Source organism: Motacilla alba, chromosome 4 (assembly GCF_015832195.1).
Source record: "Motacilla alba alba isolate MOTALB_02 chromosome 4, Motacilla_alba_V1.0_pri, whole genome shotgun sequence".
Lineage (NCBI taxonomy): Eukaryota > Metazoa > Chordata > Aves > Passeriformes > Motacillidae > Motacilla > Motacilla alba.
In genome coordinates, this window is record NC_052019.1 from 61,763,476 (window position 1) to 61,788,725 (window position 25,250).

The 25,250-nt window shown below is 41.9% G+C and overlaps 1 protein-coding gene across 2 annotated transcripts; it reads left to right on the forward strand.

The window, feature by feature from the left end:
- The first annotated feature begins 6,413 nt into the window (after positions 1–6,413).
- On the forward strand, positions 6,414–15,855 carry PCDH18 (protocadherin 18). Of its 2 annotated transcripts, none has more exons than XM_038136397.1 (4): positions 6,414–8,897; positions 9,837–9,925; positions 10,053–10,216; positions 14,297–15,855. In XM_038136397.1, exons 1-4 carry the CDS (start codon positions 6,414–6,416, stop codon positions 14,965–14,967), a joined length of 3,408 nt encoding a protein of 1,135 aa, XP_037992325.1. In that variant the 3' UTR covers positions 14,968–15,855. The 2 variants fall into 2 exon arrangements, with proteins under 2 accessions (XP_037992325.1, XP_037992326.1); XM_038136398.1 differs by having other exon boundaries at positions 9,840–9,925; positions 14,297–14,967.
- The last annotated feature ends 9,395 nt before the right edge of the window (positions 15,856–25,250 follow it).

Below are 25,250 nucleotides of genomic sequence, written 5' to 3' on the forward strand. Positions count from 1 at the left end.
CTGTGCTGAATATGACTGACTCGTTTCCTTCTTGAGTGACCCTGATATCCTTGGAATATTTTAGTCACTAGCAGCTGCTGGAAGTAGGTACATGAGTGGATCTGGATCATTTGGCTTAGGCTGTCAGTGGAAGACTGAACACATGCTTTTTCTGCTAAAAAATACACTTGAAACACCAATTATGCTCCTTTTTTAAACTCCCAGGGGTAATGAAGCATGTTACAGGTCCATTAAAAGCTTGGGTTGAGCCAGTAATTTGACAGACTAGGTATTGCAGCCCTGACTAAATTCACATCTACATCAAACTTCAAATCTTTTATTTCACAGAAACCCCACTCCTGCAAAGAAAAGTATCACAAATGCAGCTGCTTCTTTCTGCTCTTTATAAAGAGTGGCCTTGAAAGCTTCATCACATCCTAGATAGTGCGTTGCAGGGTACAAGAGCAGCACATTTGTCAAAGCAGAGTAGCAGCAGTTTAAGACACAGAAAGCCTTTCAAATTTATTCATATAAAGTATTTCAAATTTCAGTGCATGGGGTGTATGAGTTTGCTAACATCTAGAATAAAACTAGATGTTGGAAATCCAATGCCAGTACACCACCTTGTAGGACTGATTACCATACCTCAGACTGAGAGCACAGATGTTGCTGGTGCTTTCCCTGTGGGGAATAAAGAGGTCTGGGCTTTCTGCCTGCAGTGGTGACCACCTCAACCCCATGGTGGCTGCACCACTGGGGCACAGGAGGTTAAAGAACACCTTTGTCCCTTGCTTTGCACAAACCAAAGCTTTTGGCCAGTTTTGTCTGAAGCCTCTGGCTCCCTGCATTTTATATATTTCAGTTGCAGGGATAATAAAAAAGAAAAAAATGATGACTTAAGAAATGGGCAGTTATGTCTGTTGTACACAACAGGAGCTACAGCTTGGTTTGGGTGGCTTGGTAAGGAAGTGGAACAGGGCCACACAACATCACTTTTGTTGGCTTGGGTGCAGTGGGAAAGAAATGTGTTACAGTCCTGACTGGTGCCTTTTCTCCCAAACATACAGAATGCTCAAACCCTCTTTTGGCTCTAGCATATGTATTGCTCTTAAAAGGCAGTTTTGGGTAAACAGCTATCAATTAGAGACATTTTACTTCCCACTTTACAAGGCAATAACTAAACAAAATGACAAATGCATTAAAATGATCAAACAATGGAATTTCCATTGTATACTCTGCTATATTAACTAATCCTAAAAAAAATTCAAAAGCATCTGCTGATATATTGCAGGCATTTGTTTAGAACAGAGATTTAGTAAATGGTAAGATTTATGCATATTTCTCTCTTTTCACTTGGTAAATCTTTGAGAGATAAAAATTTTATCTCTCAAAAAGAGACTGAACATCTAGGTACTTACCATGCATGAAACATATATGGGTTTAACTCACAATTTATATACACAACGCCGCATTGCAAAACTGCCTTGGAAATTTACTCTTGTAGCAGAAAACATGATCCCCTGCCCTTTGCTACGATGATTGATGATAATGTAAAACCTAATTTTAAACTCACATTTCAGAAACTTTCTCTCCCATCAGCAGGTGTATAGAATTTGGTGGTTTGATGCATTTTAATGACCCATCACATCTTTTTTTAAGCAAGCTGAAAAAGTGAAAATTATAGGTCAGCGCTCTGAACTAAATTTCTCTGTTTACTGCTTCTTCTGAGTCTTGGATTTTGTTCTAGGGCTTTGACTGGCTGTTTGTTGGGGCAGGAAAATACTTTTTCCTGGTACAGCTATTACCTTTACCAAAAGTCTTCTGGATGTCTGTGAGGTGACAGAGTGGCCTTTGAGACAGCTTGTGGAGGACACTGCACAGTAGGGGCAGTATTCTGGTGGGAACAGATACTGTTAAAACAGATTATCTTCAGCAGGAGGTACTGTAAGGCTCAGGTATACATGTCTATAGTCAAGATAGAGATTTTGTGGGGATCAGGATTGATAACATTATGTGGACTTTTTGCTTTTTTGATTTTTCTGCCAGAATCCCTTACCCAATTTTTGACTGCCTTTTCATGTGAACTAGGTAACTGATGTCTGAGACACGTTGTTTAATATTCCACAGATCAAAAACATGCGCTCTGCCAGAGATATTTGGTCTTAACTAAGAAGACTGTGATCCAGAGACCATATTTTTGGCAGTTCAATGGTCTTTTCTCCCTTTAATATCTCTTAAAGTAAGTCAGCCTCTGATGTTCCTCAGTTCTGAAAAAAATATCAGGTATAAGCATGACTGATGAGATAGTAAATTGGACAAATACAGCATTAATTTCTGATGAGTTGTGTTATATGTTTGTCTGTTGCAAAAAAATGGAATGAAATGTCAGCTTCCTTCCACCCAGTCCAAAGATAAGCATCACATTTCCCTTTGATCCGCTTTTTGGGCCCAAGAGTGACTATTAAATGGCAACTCATTTGCCTATAAGAATACCTCTTACTCAGTCTGGAGTCAGGCTGCAACAGATGGAAATAATATTTTTACTTTGGGAAACAGGTTTGTTAAAAAGGGATGGAGGAAGAGAGAGGGAGAGAGGAAGAAAGAAGCAAAGGGAGAGAAGCAAGAGGGAGAGATGAAGCTCCTCAGTTTTGTCGTTCATTGTGATGGAAATGTCTTTTAAAATATACTACTGACTTAGGGAGACTTGTCTTTCACATTCATTGCACAGGTGTCAAATCAAATTTTATCTTGCAATGTCTTGTGCACCGGAGCGTGACATTTTGTAACATAATGCAACATAAGGTAATAAATCATACAGAAGTGAATAAAACCTCATTTTTGTGTATGTGTCTTGAGGAGGGGAATGAACCAAATGGCACAGTGCTAATTTTACTGTGCTTCTATCATTGTTAAGAAATTATTTTTTTTCTCTCCCGTCCTTGCTGAGGGACTATTTATCAAAATAATTATTCAAAGTAACATTATTTTTCACCTAATTTTTGCATACATATTGTGCATCTAGGGGCTATAAAATTTTAGAAGAAAATATAGGCTTGAGTGCTCAGTAAAACTCCTCACAGTAACAAGATAGACTTTAAAATGTATCGACCACAGAAATAAACCTCCTTTCAGCTAAGTGAAAATTAATTAATCTGTTGTGCAGCTGTGGTTTCTGAAGCAGTACTGTAGGCAAATGAAAGTGCAATTTAGAGTCAGTTTGTTTTTGTTTAGTACATCAGTGAAGAATTGGAGTGCAACTTTGGGGAAGAAGCTTGTGGTGAATAGGTCTTTTAGGTGGGAATAACTGAGATTAGTCTCCAGGAGGCCAGCAGCACTCTGGTCATGTGCCTAAGAGCACTCACAATACCATGCTCACTAAGAAGCATCTGCTGCCTGCACGTGGGACTCTCTCTTTTCTTTGTGAGGGAAGTCTGCCATGTCAAAGGTGGACTGGAGTTTAAGACAGTTTCAGACAAAACTCTTTCACTGGATGTTGGAGATAGCAACCTTGGGAGTGCTGTGATTGCTCCTAAGCACCCTAGAGAAGCATCGCTTCCAGAAGTGCTATATGCATAAATATTGCTCCATCTAAGCAAACAATCTCAAGATATGCTCCTTCTTACTTGCAGCTTACCAAACAAAAAAGTAAAAAAAGAAAATTGAGACTTTTTCCTTACTTTAGTTCAGAATTCAGGTAAGGACTATTGTACCAATTACATTTCATCATCATAAGTGTGAGTGGTCAGTTGCAAGACAGTGTGGACTTAAGTGATAATATGGCACGTAATATGACTGATAAAGTTGTAAAATAAAAAATAAATTCAAAAAGGGAAAAAAAGAAAAGAGGTGCTGTAATTCCTTTTGGTAGGTATCCTGCTCTCTATTATTATACAGAGTGTGTCTCTGAGAAAGACCAATGTGACAAAGTGGAATTACTATTTGGAAAGTGATAAAAATTGCATAAAGCAAGCTCTGCATATCTAAGTCTACTAAACAGGTCCTTGGAAGAACATGTAATAATTTAAAAGTATACATAATAGTTTTAAAGCAGTGGAATTATTTTTACTATGAATTATTCATCTCCTGTACTCATCATGTAAAGGGGTGGTGACTTCTTTTATCAACAAAATACTTTTTATTGACACTAAGAACAGCATTTAATTGAACCTCTTTCCCCAATTATCGTCAGAAAAGAGTTTACGCTTGTACTTTGGAAAAATGTTTTAGGAAGATTTATCAAAGCTGCAAAAAAAAGCTGTCCATGAACTAATGGAATTATACTATCTTTGAATTCTCTCCACCAGAACTTAGAATGGTCACTAATTCCTTTCTTTGCTCTTTTGGTGTTTGCAAAGGGGTTCACTAAAGCCTGAATTGATATAATTATTGGCTTGGATTGTTAGAGATTTAGGCCAGATGGCTATGGGTTTCTAAAGTCCCAGTTGCTTGTGTTAGCTTTTCTAGTTTGCCTATAGGGTTTTGGGGATCAGCAATTTGAAAGGGCTGCAAACTTGTAAAACAGTATTATTCATGGGGGCAGAATGTTCATCAGCGTGACCCAGTACTAAATACATTCATTATGGGCATTTCTATTCTGCACAATTTGCCACACGGTGCTAGTTTGTGGAAGAAAAAAAAAGAGACAATGGCTTATAAAATGCTTTTGAATGCTTAAAAAGAAGGAGAGTTCACACAGAGCCTCCTCTGCTTTCTTTTTCAGCAAAAACCTTCTTAGTGACTTTGGCTGAGCTCTGCTGAGAGCAAGTAAATTGGGCAAATAAGAGATTTACTCTTTACATTTTTAGGATATGCTGTGGGGGGAACATAAGAGAGGGAGAAGAGCAATAAAAGAGTGATGGTATCCTTATGGGCAATGCTAATAATCAAATGGACAAAGTTAGCAGAAAAACAAAGAGAAACATAGCAAGCCTGTGGCAAGCCTGTGGACAAAATGATAAAAGCATATGTAAAAAGGAAGTAGAAGTCACATAAATAGATACATTTGAAGTGAGAAGAATGCATCAGCTTCCATGTCCTGAATGCAGCCTGAAGCTCACACATGGATCTGTAACATTTCTAGTGTGCACAAAATGCATGCTTGACTCAGACACAAGATTATATTTTTGTGTGCAAATGTGTGGAAGTGTAAGTAGTTTTCTGCGACATCAGAGAGGGGAGGAATTTGTCATTTTCTAAACAATCTGTCTTGTGGTTCCTTTTCCTTTAAAATACTTGGCATGTAGAAGGTGTGCTTAGCACAGACTGTCACGGTGGAGCATGAAGTGCTATTTCAAACAGGATGAAAAAGATCATCTGAAGTAGCACTGGAACAGCAAATAAAAAAGCTCTGAGACAATCGCACACATGAACACACAGAGGAACGGGGTTCAGGCAGAGGCAGCTGCGCTGAGGGCAGAGATGCTGCGAGAGGCAGCCAGAGAATGCAAAATGTTCCCGACTTGGGAAGAAGGAGGACAGGTTTCGCGGAGTGGAGGAGCTCTCGCAGGGCTCCGAGCAGGAGCACATAGATTGGGAACATGCAGGTTGTAGGTAAACAAGCAGCAAGAAGACGCTCTTGCGGCATGGATAGAGAGACGCCACCCCAGCTCTTTTACTAAGCAAACCCACTTAAAAGCTCCCAGCGAGTTAAACAAGGGGTAACCTAAAGTATGTAAATAAGGAGTGCGATCGCATTTCTCGTGGCAGGAAGGGGAGGAATTAAAATCACAAAACCCTGCTTGAAATTGCCATGAAAATTCGGGGGGTGGGGAGAAGAGACGTTGATTTAAAGTTGCCCATCAGTCACTAGCACCCCCCAGCCCCCATCTTTGGCGGGTGCTGGCCGAGAGGCCGCCCGCGCTCCCGGTCCCCCCGCCTCGGCGCGCCGGGCTGCGGGCTGCGGGCCCCCTCCCCTCCCTTCTCTCCCCTTCTCTCCCCTCCCCTCCTCTCTCCTCCCCGGCTGATTGGCTGCACGGGGCTCAGCACAGGCCGGGCAAAAGCTTTGTCTGGGGACTTGGAGTGAAGTTGCGGAGGAATTTAGGCTGGAGCCAGCGAGGGAGGGCGTTCAGTCCGGCGGCGAGTGCGGAGAAGGACGGGAGGACGGTCTGCAGATCCATCCCGCCGGCTCCCGGCGGTCCCTGGATGCTGAGGGTGGGAGAGGAGCACGCTGCCCCGGAGCATCTCAGACTGGAAGAGGAGCGCTGAGTCAAATGAGAAAGCGTGGATTGCTTACAGATTGTATCTGGATGTCCCGGAACGGTGTGTATAGAAAAAGCCAAAAGTTTTCTGATCTGTAAGTTATTAATACTTGGCTGGCTAGAAAAGGCGTTTTCAAGCTGCAAAGGACCAGATGTGCTTTGGATTTAAGGTACCGAAGGAAGGCAAAATAATTGCTGTTTAACTCTTTGGGAGAAATTAATTGCAAAAACTTACAAATGTATCGAATCAACAGTAAAATGCACTTTTTATTCATTTTTGCACTGATCATAATATCTTGCAATAATGCTGTGCTGGGCAAGAATTTGAAATACAGGATTTATGAGGAGCAGAGGGTTGGATCAGTAATAGCAAGACTATCGGAGGATGTTGCTGATGTTTTATTAAAAATGCCTAACCCTTCCTCAGTTCGGTTTCGAGCCATGCAGAGGGGAAATTCTCCCTTGCTTGTAGTCCGTGAGGATAATGGAGAAATCAGCATAGGAGCTAAAATTGATCGGGAGCAACTGTGCCAGAAAAACTTAAACTGCTCCATAGAGTTTGATGTGATCACTCTGCCCACTGAACATCTGCAGCTTTTCCATGTTGAAGTTGAAGTGCTGGATATTAATGACAACTCTCCGCAGTTTTCCAGAGCTCTTATCCCTATTGAGATATCAGAGAGTGCAGCTGTAGGAACTCGGATCCCTTTGGACAGTGCTTTTGATCCAGATGTGGGAGACAACTCCCTTCACACTTATTCCCTTTCTGCAAATGATTTTTTTAGCATTGATGTGAGAACCAGGACTGATGGTGCTAAGTATGCAGAGCTGATTGTGGTCAGAGAGCTGGATCGCGAGTTGAAGTCGACTTATGAGCTCCAACTCACTGCCTCTGACAAAGGGGTGCCTCAGAGATCTGGGTCATCCCTCCTGAAAATCAGCATTTCTGATTCCAATGACAACAGCCCTGTGTTTGAGCAGCAGTCGTATATTATCCAGCTCTTGGAAAACTCTCCTATTGGGACTTTGCTCATAGACCTCAATGCTACTGATCCAGATGAGGGCGCCAATGGGAAGGTCGTGTATTCCTTTAGCAGTCATGTGTCTGCCAAAATTATAGAAACTTTTAGGATAGACCCAGAAAAAGGTCACCTGACCTTGCTGAAGCAAGTGGACTATGAAGTAACCAAATCCTATGAAATTGATGCTCAGGCTCAGGATATGGGGCCAAATTCTATTCCAGCTCACTGCAAAATTATAATTAAAGTTGTGGATGTGAATGACAACAAGCCAGAAATCAACTTAAATCTGATGTCCACAGAGAGAGAAGAGGTAGCTTGCATTTCTGAGGGGTCACCCTTGGACACCTTTGTTGCCCTGGTCAGAGTGCAAGATAAGGACTCTGGTGTGAATGGAGAGATTGTTTGTAAGCTCCATGGGCATGGCCACTTTAAACTTCAAAAGACTTATGAAAATAACTATTTAATCTTAACTAATGCCACTCTAGATAGGGAAAAGAGATCTGAATACATCTTGACTGTAATAGCAGAGGACAAGGGAACGCCAAGTCTCTCCACAGTGAAACACTTTACTGTCCAAATCAGTGATGAAAATGACAACCCACCCCGCTTCCAGACAAACAGATATGAAGTTGTTATCTTGGAAAATAACTCTCCTGGAGCATACATCACATCAGTCACAGCCACAGACCCAGATCTAGGTGACAATGGGCAGGTGACATACACTATTTTGGAGAACTCTGTTTTGGGAAGTTCTATAACCACCTATGTGACCATTGATCCTTCCAATGGGGCGATCTATGCCCTGCGAACCTTTGATCATGAAGAAGTAAATCAAATTGCCTTCATGGTCCAAGCTAGGGATGGAGGGAGCCAGCAGCTCATTAGCAACACCACGGTTGTACTCACCATCATTGATGAAAATGACAACGCTCCTGTCATTGTGGGGCCAGTGCTACGCAACAGCACAGCAGAAATCTCAATCCCTAAAGATGCTGAAATTGGCTTTCTTGTCACCAGGATAAGGGCTACAGATAGAGACTCTGGTATGAACTCTGAGCTCAGCTGCTCCATAGCCGCTGACAAGGAAAACAACATCTTTGTGATGGATCCTCAAACTTGTGACATCTCTATCAATGTGAGTGTTGAATCAGTTCCAGCAAAACAATGGGAGTTTTTGGTGATAGTCCAGGATAAAGGCAGCCCTCAGCTTAGTACTAAAGCTCTTCTGAAATGTACCATTTTGGAGCATGTTTATTCTTTTTCAAGCACCGAAGCAACTTTGGTAAGCCAACCCTCCCTGGACATCTCCATGATAACAATTATATCCTTAGGATCTATATGTGCCGTGTTATTGGTTATAATGGTTATCTTTGCCACGAGGTGCAATCGAGAGAAAAAGGACACCAGGTCTTACAACTGTCGTGTGGCCGAATCAACCTACCAGCATCATCCAAAACGTCCCTCCAGGCAGATCCACAAAGGTGACATCACACTGGTGCCGACGGTTAATGGCACTCTACCCATCAGGTCTCACCACAGAGCTTCGCCATCATCGTCCCCGGCCCTGGAGAGGGGTCAAATGAGCAGCCGTCAGAGCCACCACAGCCACCAATCATTGAACAGCCTGGTGACCATCTCCTCGAACCATGTGCCTGAAAATTTCTCCCTGGAACTCACCCATGCTACACCGGCTGTCGAGGTAAGGTCCAGACCTTGGTTTTGCACATCCATTTATGCAGGCACTCGTTTGGAAGTCTACACACACTCTTGTGTGCAGTCTGTGAGAGCAAGAGGCAGCCAGGTCTATGCCTCATGGGAATCTGTCATGGATTTCTCTTTGATGTCACAGCTTTTCAGTTTTATTCCAATATCAACAGATTCCATTGCCCTGAGGAACAGGGTTAAATCTATTGGTAATAGCATTATTCCTTGGTTCTTCCCTGTAAGGTCAAAACAATGGAGTGGAACATAGTGCTCTGGACTGATTAACCATTCACTCTTCCTTGCCTTACCTTTCCCTCCTCTCTGTACAGCTCCATCTGAGAAAGGGTGCCTGAATATTTATATTCAGAAACAATCCAGGAAACTCTTTTGTTAATGGGGGTACAGAAAGAAAACATTCTGACACAGTTTGAATGCACCTGCAGTAACATACAGGTGCACTGTATCTCAAACTTTGAGACTACCTGTCTCAGTTTTTACTGCAAATGCTGGGTCATGGCTTAAAGGAGAGCTGTGTCCTGGTAATTCTTTACAAGTGAAGCAAGACTGTTTTGTTTTGAATTAGGATGCTGGAATATTAAAGGCTTGATTCTAATATATTAAACCAAAACAGAACTCCACCTTTGTTTAATTGCTTGTTTTACTTGTTAAGGAATTAATTATTATGACTTCAGAGGCTAATGAACAGCATTGAACTTCCTCATTTTACAGAGTCTTCAGATGTTTTCTGTGTCAGACACTACACTACCAAATAGTGTATTATACTGCATTATATATGTGCAGGAATTTGATTTAATTAAGTCTTAAAAGGGAAAAAAAATAAACCACAAACAAACCTGAGAAGCAAATTAGTGGTTTTACAGCTAGGAGCTTGAGCTTTCATTTCAAGGAATCAGTCTTTTCACCTTTTCTTTAGCAGGTTTCTCAGCTTCTCTCAATGCTTCACCAGGGCCAGTATCAACCAAGGCCAAGTTTTCGAGGAAACAAATATTCCAGAAGCTACAGGTAAGAATCCAGTTTGTTCTGCTACATGACTGTACATGGATCAGAAATACAGAGACATGTATTTTTAAACAAAAAGTGGACTATAACATACTTGAGATAATGTAGTTCTCCACAATTCTCTTTACAGATATGCCCTACAAGATATGGATAAATTCAGCTTGAAAGACAGTGGCCGGGGTGATAGTGAAGCTGGAGACAGTGATTATGATTTGGGGAGAGAGTCTCCAATTGACAGACTACTTGGGGAAGGATTCAGTGACCTTTTCCTTACAGATGGAAGAATTCCTGCAGGTAAGAGCAGAATGGAAGCTGAGCAGTTTATTTACAGTTCTGCCTGGCTGTCACTTTGATAAAACTACTACTGGGAAAGCAAAAATTTTTTAGCTTTCAAGTCCTATATTTCCTTCCTTTTTTACTTTGCTTCATGATAAATACTGAGTTGAAGCCTTGATGTGTCTACTAAAACGAAACCTCAGATACAACTGCAGATCTACCCAGAGCAATGCCTACTGTTTTTGTTACTCGCATCATGAGCTGGCTCCATATTCCTCCTAAAAGTATGATCTGCTCCAAGTTCTTTTAATGACTGGGTGGATGTTTTTGCAAAGCCAGGCAGTTGTGGTTTGTTAAAAATACAGTGACCTATAATTTGGGAGATAGGTTTTCTGCAGTGGATTTGATCCATATGACACAAACTTCTACCATTTAGAAACTGAGTGTGAAAGTGAGCTAAAAATATGGATGGAGAAGAAAGAAAAGTGGTTTTCCCACTGAAAAATGAAGTTGAGTAACAAGGGAAGGTTCTAAATATTTCCCAGATTTTGGGAATCTTGCAACCCTAATTTCTGGAAGCAAGAGCTTAAGAGGTACAATTCAGGGGCAGAGGGCAGAAAAGAAAAAAAAATAGAAAAGGGTGAGTGGTAGTAGGATAAACAAACATATACATATTCATGTGTATGAGGTATTGCTTTTAAATTTATGCCCAAATAAAAGTTGAATAAAAGGTCATGGGAATTCATGCTTAGTACAGATAGAAGAATTTTGTAATTACTTTAATAATTATACAGCCTCAGGTTGTACCCTAGATCTTGTTCTTTCTTCAGATCATATTTAGTTTTCTCTGTATAACCAGAGGGCCAGATAATTTCAGTAGGGTTCACTGAACCACATTTATAAATTTAACAAGTTTAGTGAAGTAATTTTATAAATGGAGGCCCTTTCCTTTAGGGGGTAGTGCAGCACATGGCCTTCCTAAAGTGACCCCCATGTATTAACCAGGGTTGTTATGCTAGACAAGACAGAATGCCAGAAGTTCAAATTGTTTTTCATATACATTTTAACTTCAAAATTTTCTGTGCATATTTTGCTCCAGTCTAGGTCTTGTATCACACACCCAGCCATTTGCTTGCCTCCTCAAATGTGCTCAAAACCAGAGGCCTTGAAGAGCTACACTGTTTTCAGAATCTTTTACCTAAATCTGGACTTCTAAAATATTTTTATCCTCATCCTCCCTAACTCCTACTACTTATTCCTCTGCCAGCTAGCATGAGCAATGTCTCATTTAGCAAGGAGGCAGGGAGGGATCTGCTGGAGCTCTCAGTTGGCCTGGGGAACTTGAAGTGCAATGGTGTTTGCACTGGCATCCTGCCCTGATGCTGCCAAGGAAGAGTGATCCCTTTACAGTGGGCAACTGGGGGCTGCCAGCAGACAGGAATGGTTGTCCTCTTAGCTGGCTGAAATGCCCGTGACCCATTTTCAGCTCTTACAATTCCCTCTCTAAACAGTAAGCCTAAGGATAGGATTTCCAAAAATGCCAGGCTAATTAAATTCAAAGTAAGGGAAACTCCTCTCAGTGCAGACAGAACTGGGTTGGGCTATCAAGATTGGTATTTAGTCTTACCCAGATGTCCATTTATTGCTATGTGTGGCCTTAATCCTTCAGATAAGTCTGTTGAACCTGTTCAGATGAAACCTGATCTACAATCCCAATATATGAAAAGGAAAAGAAAACTTCCTGAAGGTTTCCTGTTCTCCATTCTGAAAGGTTTCTGCATTGTCAGTCTAGACACAGGCAAAAATGCTGTGGGAAGGTCCTTTCATTTTGTTTATTTAAGGTGGAAAAAGAAAGGAATGGAGCCAGTCCCTCAAAACTGCACAAATTACATGATTGGAAAGTTCCATAGCTGTCCTTGAAAGACTTGCTTCTTTTTCTTTTTAAATCTTAACCAGCAAGCTTTAAGTTCTTGGGCCAAAAAAAAAAAAAAAAAAAGGAAAAACAAAACAAAAAACTGTTGTGCATCTGGACATTTTAAAATTTATTGCTGATTTAAGGACAGATTGTGTCACCATTCAGTTACTTCAGAGTATCTTTTGATCTTATGTTCAGGAATGTCAGAATTTATTATTTTAAACCAAAACCATTCCTGATAACAATGGCTGCAAAACTGTTATTAAGACAAACTTTGCTACTAATGAGATGCGAGACCACTGAAAGTATCTAATGAATTTAAAGGAGTCTTAAAAGAATCTTCTTAATTAGAAGTGTAACCCTCACCTTCTTGGAAGACTTGAGAACTGGTCATGGATCACTTAGATGTCTTTTGACAGTTCTAACTCTTGGGCATTTTCAGTAAAATGTCAAATATGGGAACAAACACTTGCAGGCATTTCAGTCACTTGTATCAAAACTTCAGCCACTGATATATATTCTAGTTTGCTTTCTTTGTTTGAAACTTCCTGGATCAGCAGTTATTTTGCAATAGATTGAGCAATGTCCAGGCTGCAGTCTGAGCTTGTAATCTTGAAGAAATTCATACTGTTGCATGCATGACATGGAGAAAGTTTATACTCATAGGAATGGAAAGGCCATTAGGAAAGCAAAAATATAGTGCTGACAGTATGAGAGTAGGACTTTATAAATCACCAGTACATCCAAAACTGAAATACTCTGTTCAGTCCTGCTTACACCACTACAAAAAGATTTTTTGATAAACGGAGTGGATCCAGTGCCAGATGGGAAATGTGTTGAGGGAGCAAGGAAACCTTCCAGGGCATAACTGCAAACATTTATTTTGCAGTCAGTATATGCTGAAAAAGAACAAGAAATTTTATTCTGTGTGGGATAATCTAACCATTAAGTGATATGGGCAGGAGTTTCTTATGGTCAAAATATGCATAATGCAAAGAATCTGTCATATCTGAAAGCTGTCTTTTGAAGTTGGTGACTCAGACCACCAACTTCATTAGGGCCCCAGCAGCACCCAGATCTCCAGCATATCTGGCAAGCACATAGACACACATAGCCTGAGGCAAGGCTTTGTGTCCTAAATCAGTTCCCATTGGGCTGGAAAATTTAGCATCTTTCCTGGCACATCCCTCTCTGCAGGTCTGTCAAATTGGGCTTTGCCTGTCCCTGCTTCCAGGAACCATTCCCAGACCTCTTGGAATATTTGCAAAGGACCCTTGCAGTGCCCCTTTGTGGGCCAGTTTGGACCAGTGTAGCACTCAGGGTTGCAGTCATTTGCCCCATCTTATTGCTTCTACCTCAGAGGCATCAATAAACAAGAAGCTGAGAGAGCAGCTCTGTTGTTTTCTGCTCTTCAGCCCTCATGACTGACCTGGATTCCCATCCAGTGGGTTAGAGCCCTCCTTAAGCCAAGGCCTGAGCCAGCATGGGCCAGTAACCTGAGCTACAGAGCTGCAAGTGCACCTGAGAGTATAAATCCAGTATAAACACCCAGAGTCACATAGGCTGGAACTTGGACCCTAGGTATTCTGATAGTAGACTAAAATTAAACTGATTTAGTTAAAAAGGTAATATGGCAGTGGATCACCTTGAGTTCTACATACACTTCATTGTCAGAACAAAGGAGTTGTTTAATGGAAAAGGAGAACCCTCTGCACGCTATTATTCTTTGCTCTTTATTTCCCTTCTCCATTTATTCCCATTTAATTGCTCTGATATGCCTCAGTTGTCGCATGTGGACGACTTCTCTAAAACTCAAATGAGTGCTTGGAGGTAGAAATTTCTTCCTTTTATTTTTTATTTTTTAATGAGCTAGAACTGTACAAAGGGTTCGTGTGGCTTCAAGCCACAAGTGCTTGTTTTTCCATTTGAAATTTACATGTTTATCTTCAGCCTTAGAGAGATTGCATTACTCTCTTGCATGAACTGCTCTGGTTGTTCTCATTCTTGGCAATGGAGGTACCAAACCATTTGTATTTGCCATGTTCCTGCACACACAAGGTGAAACCAAACACCAGATTAGAACATATCTGGGGAAGTTCAGTCCTGGTGACAGGAATCCCTGTGTGTGCAGGCCCTGTGTGCAGCAGGAGGTGGTGCTCACTCTCCTCGTGTCTCTCTTGCAGCGATGCGCCTGTGCACAGAGGAGTGCAGAGTCCTGGGCCACTCCGACCAGTGCTGGATGCCACCGCTGCCCTCTCCCTCCTCTGACTACAGAAGCAACATGTTCATCCCTGGGGAGGAGTTCCAGTCTCCCCAGCAGCACCTGCAGCAACAGCATCACCAGGGCCTCGAGGAGGATGCCCAGGCAGCTGACGCCAGTGAGAAGAAGAAGAGCTTTTCAACATTTGGGAAGGACTGCCAGAGCGAGGAGGAATCAGGGGACACCTGCACCTCCTCCCTCCTCTCTGAAATGAGCAGCGTCTTCCAGCGCCTGCTGCCTCCCTCGTTGGACGCCTACACGGAGTGCAATGAGATGGATCGCTCCAACTCGTTGGAGCGGAGGAAGGGACATTTGCCAGCCAAGAATGTAAATTATCCACCGGGGGTGGCAGCCTGGGCAGCCAGCACACATTTCCAAAACCCTGCCAACAATGGGCCCACTCTGGGGACTCACTCGGGCGCGCAGCCTTCGTCCAAATGGCTGCCAGCCATGGAGGAGATCCCGGAGAATTACGAAGAAGATGATTTTGACAATGTGCTCAACCACCTCAGCGATGGCAAACATGAACTCATGGATGCCAGTGAGCTGGTGGCAGAAATTAACAAGCTGCTGCAAGATGTCCGGCAGAACTAGTTGTTTAAAAAGCCTATTTTTCCATATTTATGGAAAACTGGAAGGGGAAAAAAAAAGAACAAAAAATAGACTGAGGAGAACTGGCATTGCCAACTAGTTGCATTTATCATAAATGTGTCTGTGTATGTTGAATATTAAAATACTGTATTTTCATATGTACACAATGCAAGTGTGATTATCTTTATCTGTATTTTAAAAATACATTTGTACCTTATATTTATGTGTAATTTAACAAATAAATTTTATTTTTGTACACCCACAGCAAGCATGTTTTCCTAAATGTATATAGATGGTACCACCCTTGTCAAACTTAGAGCATTCTTGCCACACAGGCATGTTTAAAAAAAAGAAAAAGAAAAAACAAAAAGAAGGATTTGTTTTCCCTTATTTCTTTCAAATGTTTCAAATACAAATTCAAAACACTGAAAAAGTTATGCAAATGTTAGTTTCAGTAAATGATCGAACACCTTTTTTGCAATGTTTTATTCTTATAATAAAGAATTGTAACTCCCACGAAACCTAAAATGTTCTTTTTTATTTTGATACTTTTGGTCTATAGAATGATTTTCTCATTTAAGTCATGGATTATTGCAGGCTGAAGTCTTCCGGTCTTTGGCACATAAGTGTTTTCCCCAGTGAACAAATAATGGAATTCTGTGATGGGTCTTCCACTGTGATCTCTGCAAAAAAAATGTAAATTTGTTGTGCTGTTGTTACACTGCAAAGCCAGTTGAAGTCAGCAGTGTATACTTGAAAGACAGCAATAAAATCAGCTTTTCCAACCTCAAGCTGAATTCTGAACTTATGTAAATACAAAAATTGCAATGAACTGCTTTATCTTTGTAAATGACACCAAAATAAAAGCAATGTTGCATTTTCCAGAAAAAACAGCTATATTTTGCCTCTGCACAGCAGCTACATTTTTATATTACCTATATTCTCTGTTGTAAGTGTGCCTGTCTTTTGTTTGTAAAGCAGCGCAAAAATGTTTGGACTTCCTAGCAAAGGGCAAGCCAGCAGGTACATTTGCTCTGGCTGCACCCCATCCTTCCACATTGGGGCTTCTCCTCTGTCCTGAAGCTTGGTGAAAAGTCTTTTATATTATGATGCCATTGCTTTAGAGGGGGTGATGTAACTAATCTTGCTCAGATAGAAGTCAATGTCATCCTTTTAGTTCCTTTCTTCAAAACTGTTTTTTGTTAGCCTATCATACACAAGATCTTTTTAGTAGCAAACAAATAGATTTTACAGTTGAGAAACATGGGTGGGTTTTGAACCCCCTGTCCTAATTTCAGGAGTTTTAAGAGATGGCCGTAAAAACCTATATTTTGGCATTTATGCAGATGCATATTTTATAGGATATATAATTTTTTGCCAGAGCTGTGAAAGACTGTTGGAATAATCCAAGTCAACCTGGCCATAAAACCAATACATTTGTACTGGAGAATCGCCCTTGTAAAGTATCTTATAAAATACTTTTTTTTGTGCTACATACAAAAATTCCTGCTTAATGTTACCCCAAAAAAGCAAAAATTTTGTTGTATGCAGAATCATCATTTGTTTTCCTTGTGTGCAAGGAAACTAATCTCCTTATTGGTTTCACAGTGCTGTAGATGGGACATTTGAAGATATGTAGGCATTTGTTGACACCTGACCAATGGAGAGGTTCTCACCTTGTTTACACATCAGGAACTCAGGCTATGCTTTAGTGGTTAGAAACACCAGGACCTCACACTGGGGGGTTTGTTACAGCACCTTTGAATGCCAACATGACTTGGGTCTCATCAAGCTGCCATCTGTTATTGAGAGGGAGTTGTAACACCTCATTAAATATTTGACACCTCTTCCCTGTTTTTACCCTTCATTCCTACTAATAGGCATTATTGGCCCCACAAGCCTCACCTGGGTCCTATTCTCCCACTCTCTCTCACTCCAGGGTCCAAAACTGGAGCAGGCAACTGTTCTAGGAGCGTTTGTCCTCTTTGGCTCTCAGGGTCGACTCAGGACTGACTTCATAGCTGTGCCTCCAACCCATATCCAGCTGCTGTTGACAGAGGCCCTTGGATCCTCATATCCTGGTTTGTCACCTTCGCATGCTGAGGGCTGACAATGGATCCCTTTGCAAGCACCTCACTGAACCTGCTGTGTCCAGGTTCTGTAGGGTTGCACTTTGTCAGTGTGGGTAGTGCTCATGCTGGGCTGCTCTCAGCTCCTGGTCTTCTTGATGCTTTAAAGCAGCAGCATCAGGCTGACTCTGAAGCCAGGATGCTGAAGCAGTCCTAAAGCTCACAAAAGCATAATCTCCTCCTCCTTAACTAGGTTGTTTCTCTCTCATCTCAACCATTCCCTTGCAGTTTCTCTCTTCTTCAGTGTCCAGTTTTAGCCCTGTTCTCCAAGTTCCCTCACCCTTACCCCATGTTAACTCCTCCTGGCTCTCTCATTCCATTTCCCTCAAAATCTGACCCACAAACTAATCCTGCACAGCCCATAGATATGTTTACAGAGTATCCCAATAACCCTGCCCATGACTGAATTTCCCAGTTTCCATCTCTTTAGTTGGACCTAGCTAGCACATCCCTGAAATCCTCCCTTGCCCTAACTTTTTGATGTGTAATTGTAATTACCATGTAACTGTAAGCTCACTGAATTCCTGAATTCCTCTACACCCAATGCCTTTTTTGGATTCCTGTACAGCATTGGAAAGGGCTGACTTGCATGGCTAAGCCTCCCCACTGCTAACTTTTCACAGAAGTGGGAGGGTCAGGAAAGCAATTCTGAAGACAAAACTCATGCTTGCCTGGTTATTTGATTCTAGCCTGGGCATACAGATTGTGCGAGGTGTAGGGTGACTGGTGGTTATGTTAAAAATGTACAAGGTGGTAGTTTGAAAATCGTTATTAAAGTCATAGATTATTTTTCTGTTGACCTGATGAAACATTGCTGTCTTTTACAAAATCAGCAGCAGAAACTCCCCTCCGAGTCGTGTAGATTCCTCTATAAATAAATGCAGATAGCTGTTTCTCCTCATTTCTAGAGGAGGAAATATTAGACATTCAGGCTCAGACTGCTTTCTGTCTACAAGCTTGCAGGACAGCCTGATAAGCTTCATTTTCACAGTCATATCATCCACTAGGGATTACTAACCTGTTTTAAATTTAATACCATTAAATCAGTTTACGCCTGCTGGCCTATGTCACATGGATCGTCTCAATGATTTAAAGAGCCATTGTTTGCAGAGAGGACTTTCTAGAAAAAGTAGATTGCACTGAATTTTTCTGGTAACTCTAGGCATCCAAATATCATAAAACATGTAAGGTTTTCCTAGAGGGGATTTCTGTACCAACACACAGTAATAGTATTTGGTATGTGCATTGCTGCAAGAATCTTATCATATAAAGAGACCAGTCTTCAGGAGCAAGAAAGTTTACTTAGATTGTGTCTGAAATGCATTGGAGTTTGAGTTGTATTTATTATTGATAGGAAGCTTATTAAAAGATCTGTGGATAGCAGTAAATGAGAGAAAAATCTGTCTTATTCCTGCTTAGTTTAGAGTTCCTCTTTTTTTCAGGCTTCCTTTATAAATGAGAGAAATTATATAATATATTATAGAGGTGTATGTACACTTACATAAAACCTTAGCACCAAGTCTCTTCTGTGTAAAGAACAAGTAAAACTGATAGTGTGCAGATTAAGCAAAATATGTAATAAATCTGGATTTGCTGCATTTTGACAACTACTAGAGAGTTAGGGGTTGCTGGTGTGGTTTAAGCCCCAAACATGACGATGATTGACCTGCCCAGAACACAAGTCCCTAGTGCTTCTCTAAATGCTGACTAGTTTTTTCATTCTTGGTGGTGACAGAAAAGATTGTGAAAATTGGCAAATGGTAATTACCAAAATACTAGTTACCCCTGTAAGTGTTCAAGGTCTGGTGTGGTGGGGCTTTGGGTTGAGTGGTCTAATGGTAGGTGTCCTTGACCATATCAAGGGATTGGAACAAGATGATCTTTAAGGCCAAACCCAAACAATTCCATGGGGTAGTGGTTCTGGCATTCCTTCTATCTGTGGAAATACTGAGACTTTTGTGCAAATATAAAGTTAATGGATGCTCAACAACTACTTTTCTCCATGCTCAGGTAAGTTTTTTATATTAGCTTCTGAAATGGTTGCATTAAAAATGTACTGAAATAATGATCACAGTTGTTGGACCACTTATTTAAGTTGTATTTAAGCATTTGTGTCATTGCTGCATCATACTTTGCTATTAAGTGCCCATTAGGATAAACACATTGAGAGGATGTGGCTGTCAATAATGTCTTGGCTGCATTCTTTACCCTGCAGTAGAACAGCAATATAAACCAAACAAAAGCCACCACAAAATATTTAACCCTTACAGTTTCCTTACCTTTTTTTAAATGCAATATCAGAATTCATAGAAAATGTCAAAAAATTTAATTTCTTTCTCTGCAACCTGCAGAGGATTTCAGTTTCCCGAGATTAGGACTTGGAAGCCTCCATTTTTAGCATTAGGTTAACATATCATCTGACCTAGGAGACTACTGTATACATGTGGTTTTTTTCAATAATGCAGGCCGTTCCATTTTCAGGCACAATTTCTCTCCTTTCTGTATCCCAGGGTCAAACTCTGCCTGCAGACCAAAACCAGGCCTGCAACATTTTCCACAATGCAGTTTATATAAATAAATAAATAAAGAAAGAAATAAAAAATAATTTAAAAAGAAGTGACAATATAATTACTTCAATCAATAAAAATATTAATAATTAACAACTGTGCTGTGTTTTGCATCCTCAGAGCTGTAAATCATAAATGACTGAGCACTTGTAAAAAATAATAATCTGGGATCAAGTAACCTGCTACTGAAAAAAGCCTCTCTGAAGAGACACACAGGAACAGTTTAAACCATACTGTAAAAACTATTTACAGGAGAATTAGTAAATAATACTTTGTTTAATTAAAATTCAGTGGAGACTCTGGAAAAACTGGTTAATAATTGAAGCTTAAATCTGACCAGTGCACAGATTCTCCAACCCCTTGCCCAAGGATCGGTGTGGGAAACACAGTGAGAAATGGCCGTGCAAACAGTTTTATGGCTCACAGAAGTATTTAAAGCTTCATAAGGCATCCAGTTTCATTGCATGACTTTGCAATGACTATTGCCCAGCCCTGTGCTCTGGAGGTTTTCCTCTGAACTCACATGCAAGACTAGACTCCAGAGGAACAGAGGAAATGCAGGAACAGGAAAAGGAGGGATGCATGCTGTGAAAGACATTGGAAAGCAATTGCCTATCCTTCCAGCCAGTCACTTCTCAACTTGCATTTGTTTTGTTTTTTGATCTCTGTGGCAAAAAATATGTGTTTTAAACATTAAATAAAGGCAGCAGCTTCAATGGGAAAATTTGAAATTTTATAGTAGGGTAGTGGCTAGGAAAGATTGAAATGTTATAAAGAATTTGAAGCTTCCTGTGAAGACAAAGGGGTTTGAAGCTGGGCTTCTCATAGCTCAGAGAAAGGCAAAACACTGTATTTTCACATACTTGCATTTTGTAAGAATTGTTCTATGCTCTTGTCCTGAAGATAGCACAGGACCCACAGATAATGGTGGGGTTTTATTTAAGAAAAATAAAATTCTAGCTTAAAATATTTTTAAAGTATTTGCATTTAATTCAAGTCCAGTATGTAGGCCTCTCAGAGATGGCTGTGGAGGGTGATCTTTCCCACAGACTAGAGGTTTAATCCATGCTGCCATAATCTGCTTTTCTTAGTGGTTTGTTCAGATCTGACATCTGGTATCAAACACAAAGTTCTTCCCAGGTATTGCACAGAAAGCATGTGAGTACTATAGATCCTACAATTCAAAAAGGTACATATGTTGTTTTGTGCATTTAGCCTTCAATTGCTGTAAAACTTAGTGTGAGAGGAAGCCTAGCTCTACTTTGTTTCATTCAAAAATTTCCCTAATTTTTTTTTTTTTTGGTTGTTGTCGTTCATTCTCTCTATAGTTTGGATGCCAATAACCTTCCTCGCACTAAAACACTGAATGATTTTGTGGTGAAAAATAAATAGCAATGGTGGGCAAAGGGACTGGGAGGCCAGTGCTGTCTCATGTGGTCTAGGGGAGCTCTCTGCACATAGAGTCCACAGAGTTTTTTACAGCAAATATGGACAGTGATAACCTTGAATATTTTTTTGGACTAAATTATTGTCCTGGTTTAAGAGACCATTGTCTGTCCAGGAAGGCAGGGACCTTCCTGTAATGGTAAATACAAACCCCTTCGCTCCAAATTATTATAACTTTGACGTTAAGGGGCTTTTGGATGAAGATACGGAAAAAGGAATAACGGTTCTTTAGTAGAGTAGATATCACAAGACAAACAAGCCACAGCAGCAGCCCAGCAGGCAGAGCAGAAGCAGAAACCCACCCACAGCCTTCTCTCGGCCGTCAGGCGCTTTCCCCTTGTCCTAGTTTAGGGCAAATTTGGGAGAAAACCTGCAAAAGGAGGCCCCTCCAGAAAACAAACCCACACAGCCCCTCCCTCCAACCGATTCGGGAAGGATTCCTCGGAGAGAAGTGGAAAGAACCTGTTTATTTAACAGGCACAGCACCCCCAGCACACAGAATGAACAATACCAGATGATAACACTCCTTCACCACTCTGAAAAGGGTGACAAATTCAGAAAGTCTCTCTTGGGGGATGGTTGCTCTGTTGTCAGTCCCTCCGGCGCTGGAGATGGCTGCTACAAGCCACGAGGTGCAAGCTCTCGGTGTTTCCAGGTCCCTGTCCAGAGCAGGTTCAAGTAGTTCCAAAAAGGGAAGGAAAAAAAAAGGAAAAAAAAAAGGAAAAAGAAAAAAAAACAGTCCAGAGAAAAAAATTGGACTGCTTAGCTAAACTAGCTAATGAGCAGAAGCAAAAGCAAAAGCAAGAGCGAAGCAGGAGCAAGCAGAAGCCAGAGCAAGAGCAAAGCAAAAAGCCCAGCAAAAAGCAAAAGCCGCACTATGTACTCCCTGTCTCTGTGTCCCGCCAGCCGTGGGGGAGCGGGCTGATAACAAAACCCAAAACAAAACATTCACTCTTCAGAGCCAGTCTTGAAGGCACAGAACATAATATCCAGCATAAACAGAACACACAAATGGGGATACAAGCATCATAACGTCACCCTAGGACACCCCTTCGGTGCAGTTCCGGTCACGGCCAGCAGGGGCGCTGGGGGCTCCTGGCCGGGCAGGGCGGGTGCGATGATTGCCCCGCGCCTGCAGGGGGCGCTGTGGCGTGAGCTCGGCCGCCTCTCCACACGGTGGTGGCGGCTCAGGCGGCGGAGAAAGGGAGAGAGGAGGTGGCTCCCTTTGGAAAACTCACAGGGGGCAGCCGGTCTCAGTGCGTCTCCAGGTGGTGAGCTGGACTGTGACAGTAGCCTCAGAGCAGTGGACGGAACAGCATTGGCGAATCAAAGTGGAGCACTAACACCAAAGGGGTGGCAGAAGCAGTGGCATCCAGGCAGACATGGCATGTTGGGTTAAAGTGTAGCAAAGACCCCTGAAGCAGTGGCAGAAAACAGTGATGGCTGGGCAGGGGATTGCTCCTCTGCGCAAGGAGCCACAGCCGGTCCCGAGGCTGGGCTGCTGTACAGAGGGAATGGCCCGGCAGGGAGCGCTCCCGGCTCCTGGGTCTAGTCGCAGAGCACACTAGTTCTGGGCTTCCAAGGGGCAGAGGGGCAGAAAAACAGGCAGGCAGGCCCTGGTCATAGTGCCTAAATGAGAAGAAAAAAAAAAGAAAAAAAACCCCAAAACCCCAGGGCAACAGGACCCCAGGTCAGACCCACTGTGCCATATGGCAGCTGTGTCGATAACCCCACCAGAAAGAAAAGCAGTCCATGGCCTCCAACATCCTTAGGATCCTGGGCCGCCCTCCTGAGCCATGGGACAGGAGACGGGGAAGAGCAAGTAGGTGGGGGGTGGTGATGGCAGTTACAGTGACAAATCCAGACACAAAAAATGGCTGTGGGACACAAACCATCCCTAAGACAATTATTCAGTGTAAAATAGTATTTTTAATTGCAATTTTACCTGCTTGGCAAGATTAATCTTCTCCATAGCAACTGAGTGTCCTAAGGTCATCATGGAGATTTAAGCAGACGCCAAATAATCAGACAAACCTAGAATTAGCTAGGTTGGAAAATTGCTTTGAGATCATCAAGTCCAACCTATGACCTAACACCACCTTGTCAACTACACTGTGGCACTGAGTACCGTACTTCCCTGATCCTGCTTGCCACACTATTCCTGATACAGACCAGGATGCTATTGACCTTCTTGGCCACCTGGGCACACTGCTGGAGTTCTGACTGAACATGACTGCTCATGTTCAGTTGTAGCAGTGGGGAACAAAGGGACATTGGACTCCCTCATGCATACAAAGGGGATCCCTTTATTGTAGATAAATATATATATATTATACATTTAATATTAACCTGGCATAACTGAAACCAAACGGAGACTTAACAGAATTTAACAGAAAGAAGGCATCCATTGGCTGGTTCAGCTGCCATGCTGCTGTCCACGTGTCCTGCCATCCAATCAGCTCCTTCCACGTGTCCATGCGTTCCTTCAGCCAATCAGCTTCCTGCTCATACACTGTCCACGTGTTCCTTCAGCCAATCACAATCTCACTTCTGACTGACTCTCTCAGCTCATAACTGCCTCTCTCATCTCTCAATTGACTTCCATCTATCCGGCCTTCAGCTGTGCCATTCCCATAGGGCCTTCTGGGGAGCATAAGCCTTAATCACTCTAATAATTAATAACCCATTATCCTACATTCAGTCAACAGCCATCCAGTATCCCCAGGTCCCTTTCTGCCTGGGCACTGTCCAGCCACTCTGTCCCAGCCTGTAGCGCTGCAGGGGGTTGTTGTGGCTAAGTTGCAGGACCCAGCACTTGGACTTGTTAAACTTCATGTTGTTTGATTGGGCTTGTCTATCCAGCCAATCCAGGTCACTCTGGAGAGCCCTCCTACCCTCCATCAGATCGACACTCACTCCCAGCTTGGTGCCATCTGCAAATCTAGTCATGGTGGAGTCAATCCCCTCATCCAGATCATCAATGGAGGTATTAAACAGCACTGATACCTGGGGCCCCAGCACAGAGCCCTGAGGGACACCACTGGTGACTGGCTGCCAACTGGATGCATCACTGTTCACCACCACTCTCTGGGCCTGGCCATCCAGCCAGTTCTGAAACCAACAAAGAGTGCTCCTGTCCAGCCATGGGCTGCCAGTTTTTCCAGGAATGTGCTTAGCAGAAGGAGTTATCCCTTAAAAGGAAGTATTCTTTCTGCAGTGTATGGAAAATGAAAGGCTCTCACATATGGTACACGGGTTATAATAACGTATCTTACCTTTTTATAAGGTAAGATTTCAGCGATGATTGTATTTAAATCTCAGGAGAATTTGGAGTCTCCAGTTACCATTATGTACAGCTAAAACAGCTAAGACAAGGAAAGTAAAGTCTAGATGAGGGAAGATTGTGTTTGTTCCTCCTTTTCACAGGCTTCAGCTGATCTTGAAATGGTTTCTCTGTCTACAGATAAAACACATTTGTGACATGTAAAGATGCATTGCTATGAAACATAGGTGAAATAGAGGCATGTATGAGCCTGGTAATAATTTTATATGCAAAGACTCTTTCTATTTATTCCTGGGTGGGGTAGTAAGAGAAGCTGTTGCCCTGGAAAAAAGGCTAATTGTAAGAGTCTTCTGGTGTAATGACCTGAAGGTGCTGCCTGTGTGTTAGAGATGTGTGTAAAAAATCCTTATTCAAACTAATATAGTACTGTGCAAGAGGAAAAGGAGAGGAACAGGTTAAAAAAAATTGAATTTTCTTGTTAATCAGGCATGTGTTGCTTCAAGTAATGCCCATTATCCACAATATTTGCAAATTGGCATGTAAGCTGGTTGGCTTGTATAAAAATGGTGACAAGCAACCACTGCAGCTTAGTGCACCTCTGGCAAAGAAGGAGGGACATTTTTTTATTCAAATATAACTGAAGCATAAGCTTAGCAATTTGGCAGGCTTGAGACCACTTGGGCTTGTTTTGACCCATCTGGCTTTCTTAAATTCTTTCAATAATTAGGTCACCTAACTAGAAAGGACATGCTGATTTGTATCCAGGCTGGAAAAATGTTTGTGGTGAAATGATTTATTTATAATCTTTTAAAAATATCTGAGACTGATTACAATCCTTATACATCCTCATGTTTGGATTTT

Coding starts and splice junctions, on each gene's coding strand:
- PCDH18 (XM_038136397.1), top strand. CDS start 6,414: ATGTATCGAATCAACAGTAAAATGCACTTTTTATTCATTTTTGCACTG. Junction 8,898..9,836: donor ATGCTACACCGGCTGTCGAG/GTAAGGTCCAGA, acceptor CCTTTTCTTTAG/CAGGTTTCTCAGCTTCTCTC. Junction 9,926..10,052: donor AAATATTCCAGAAGCTACAG/GTAAGAATCCAG, acceptor TTCTCTTTACAG/ATATGCCCTACAAGATATGG.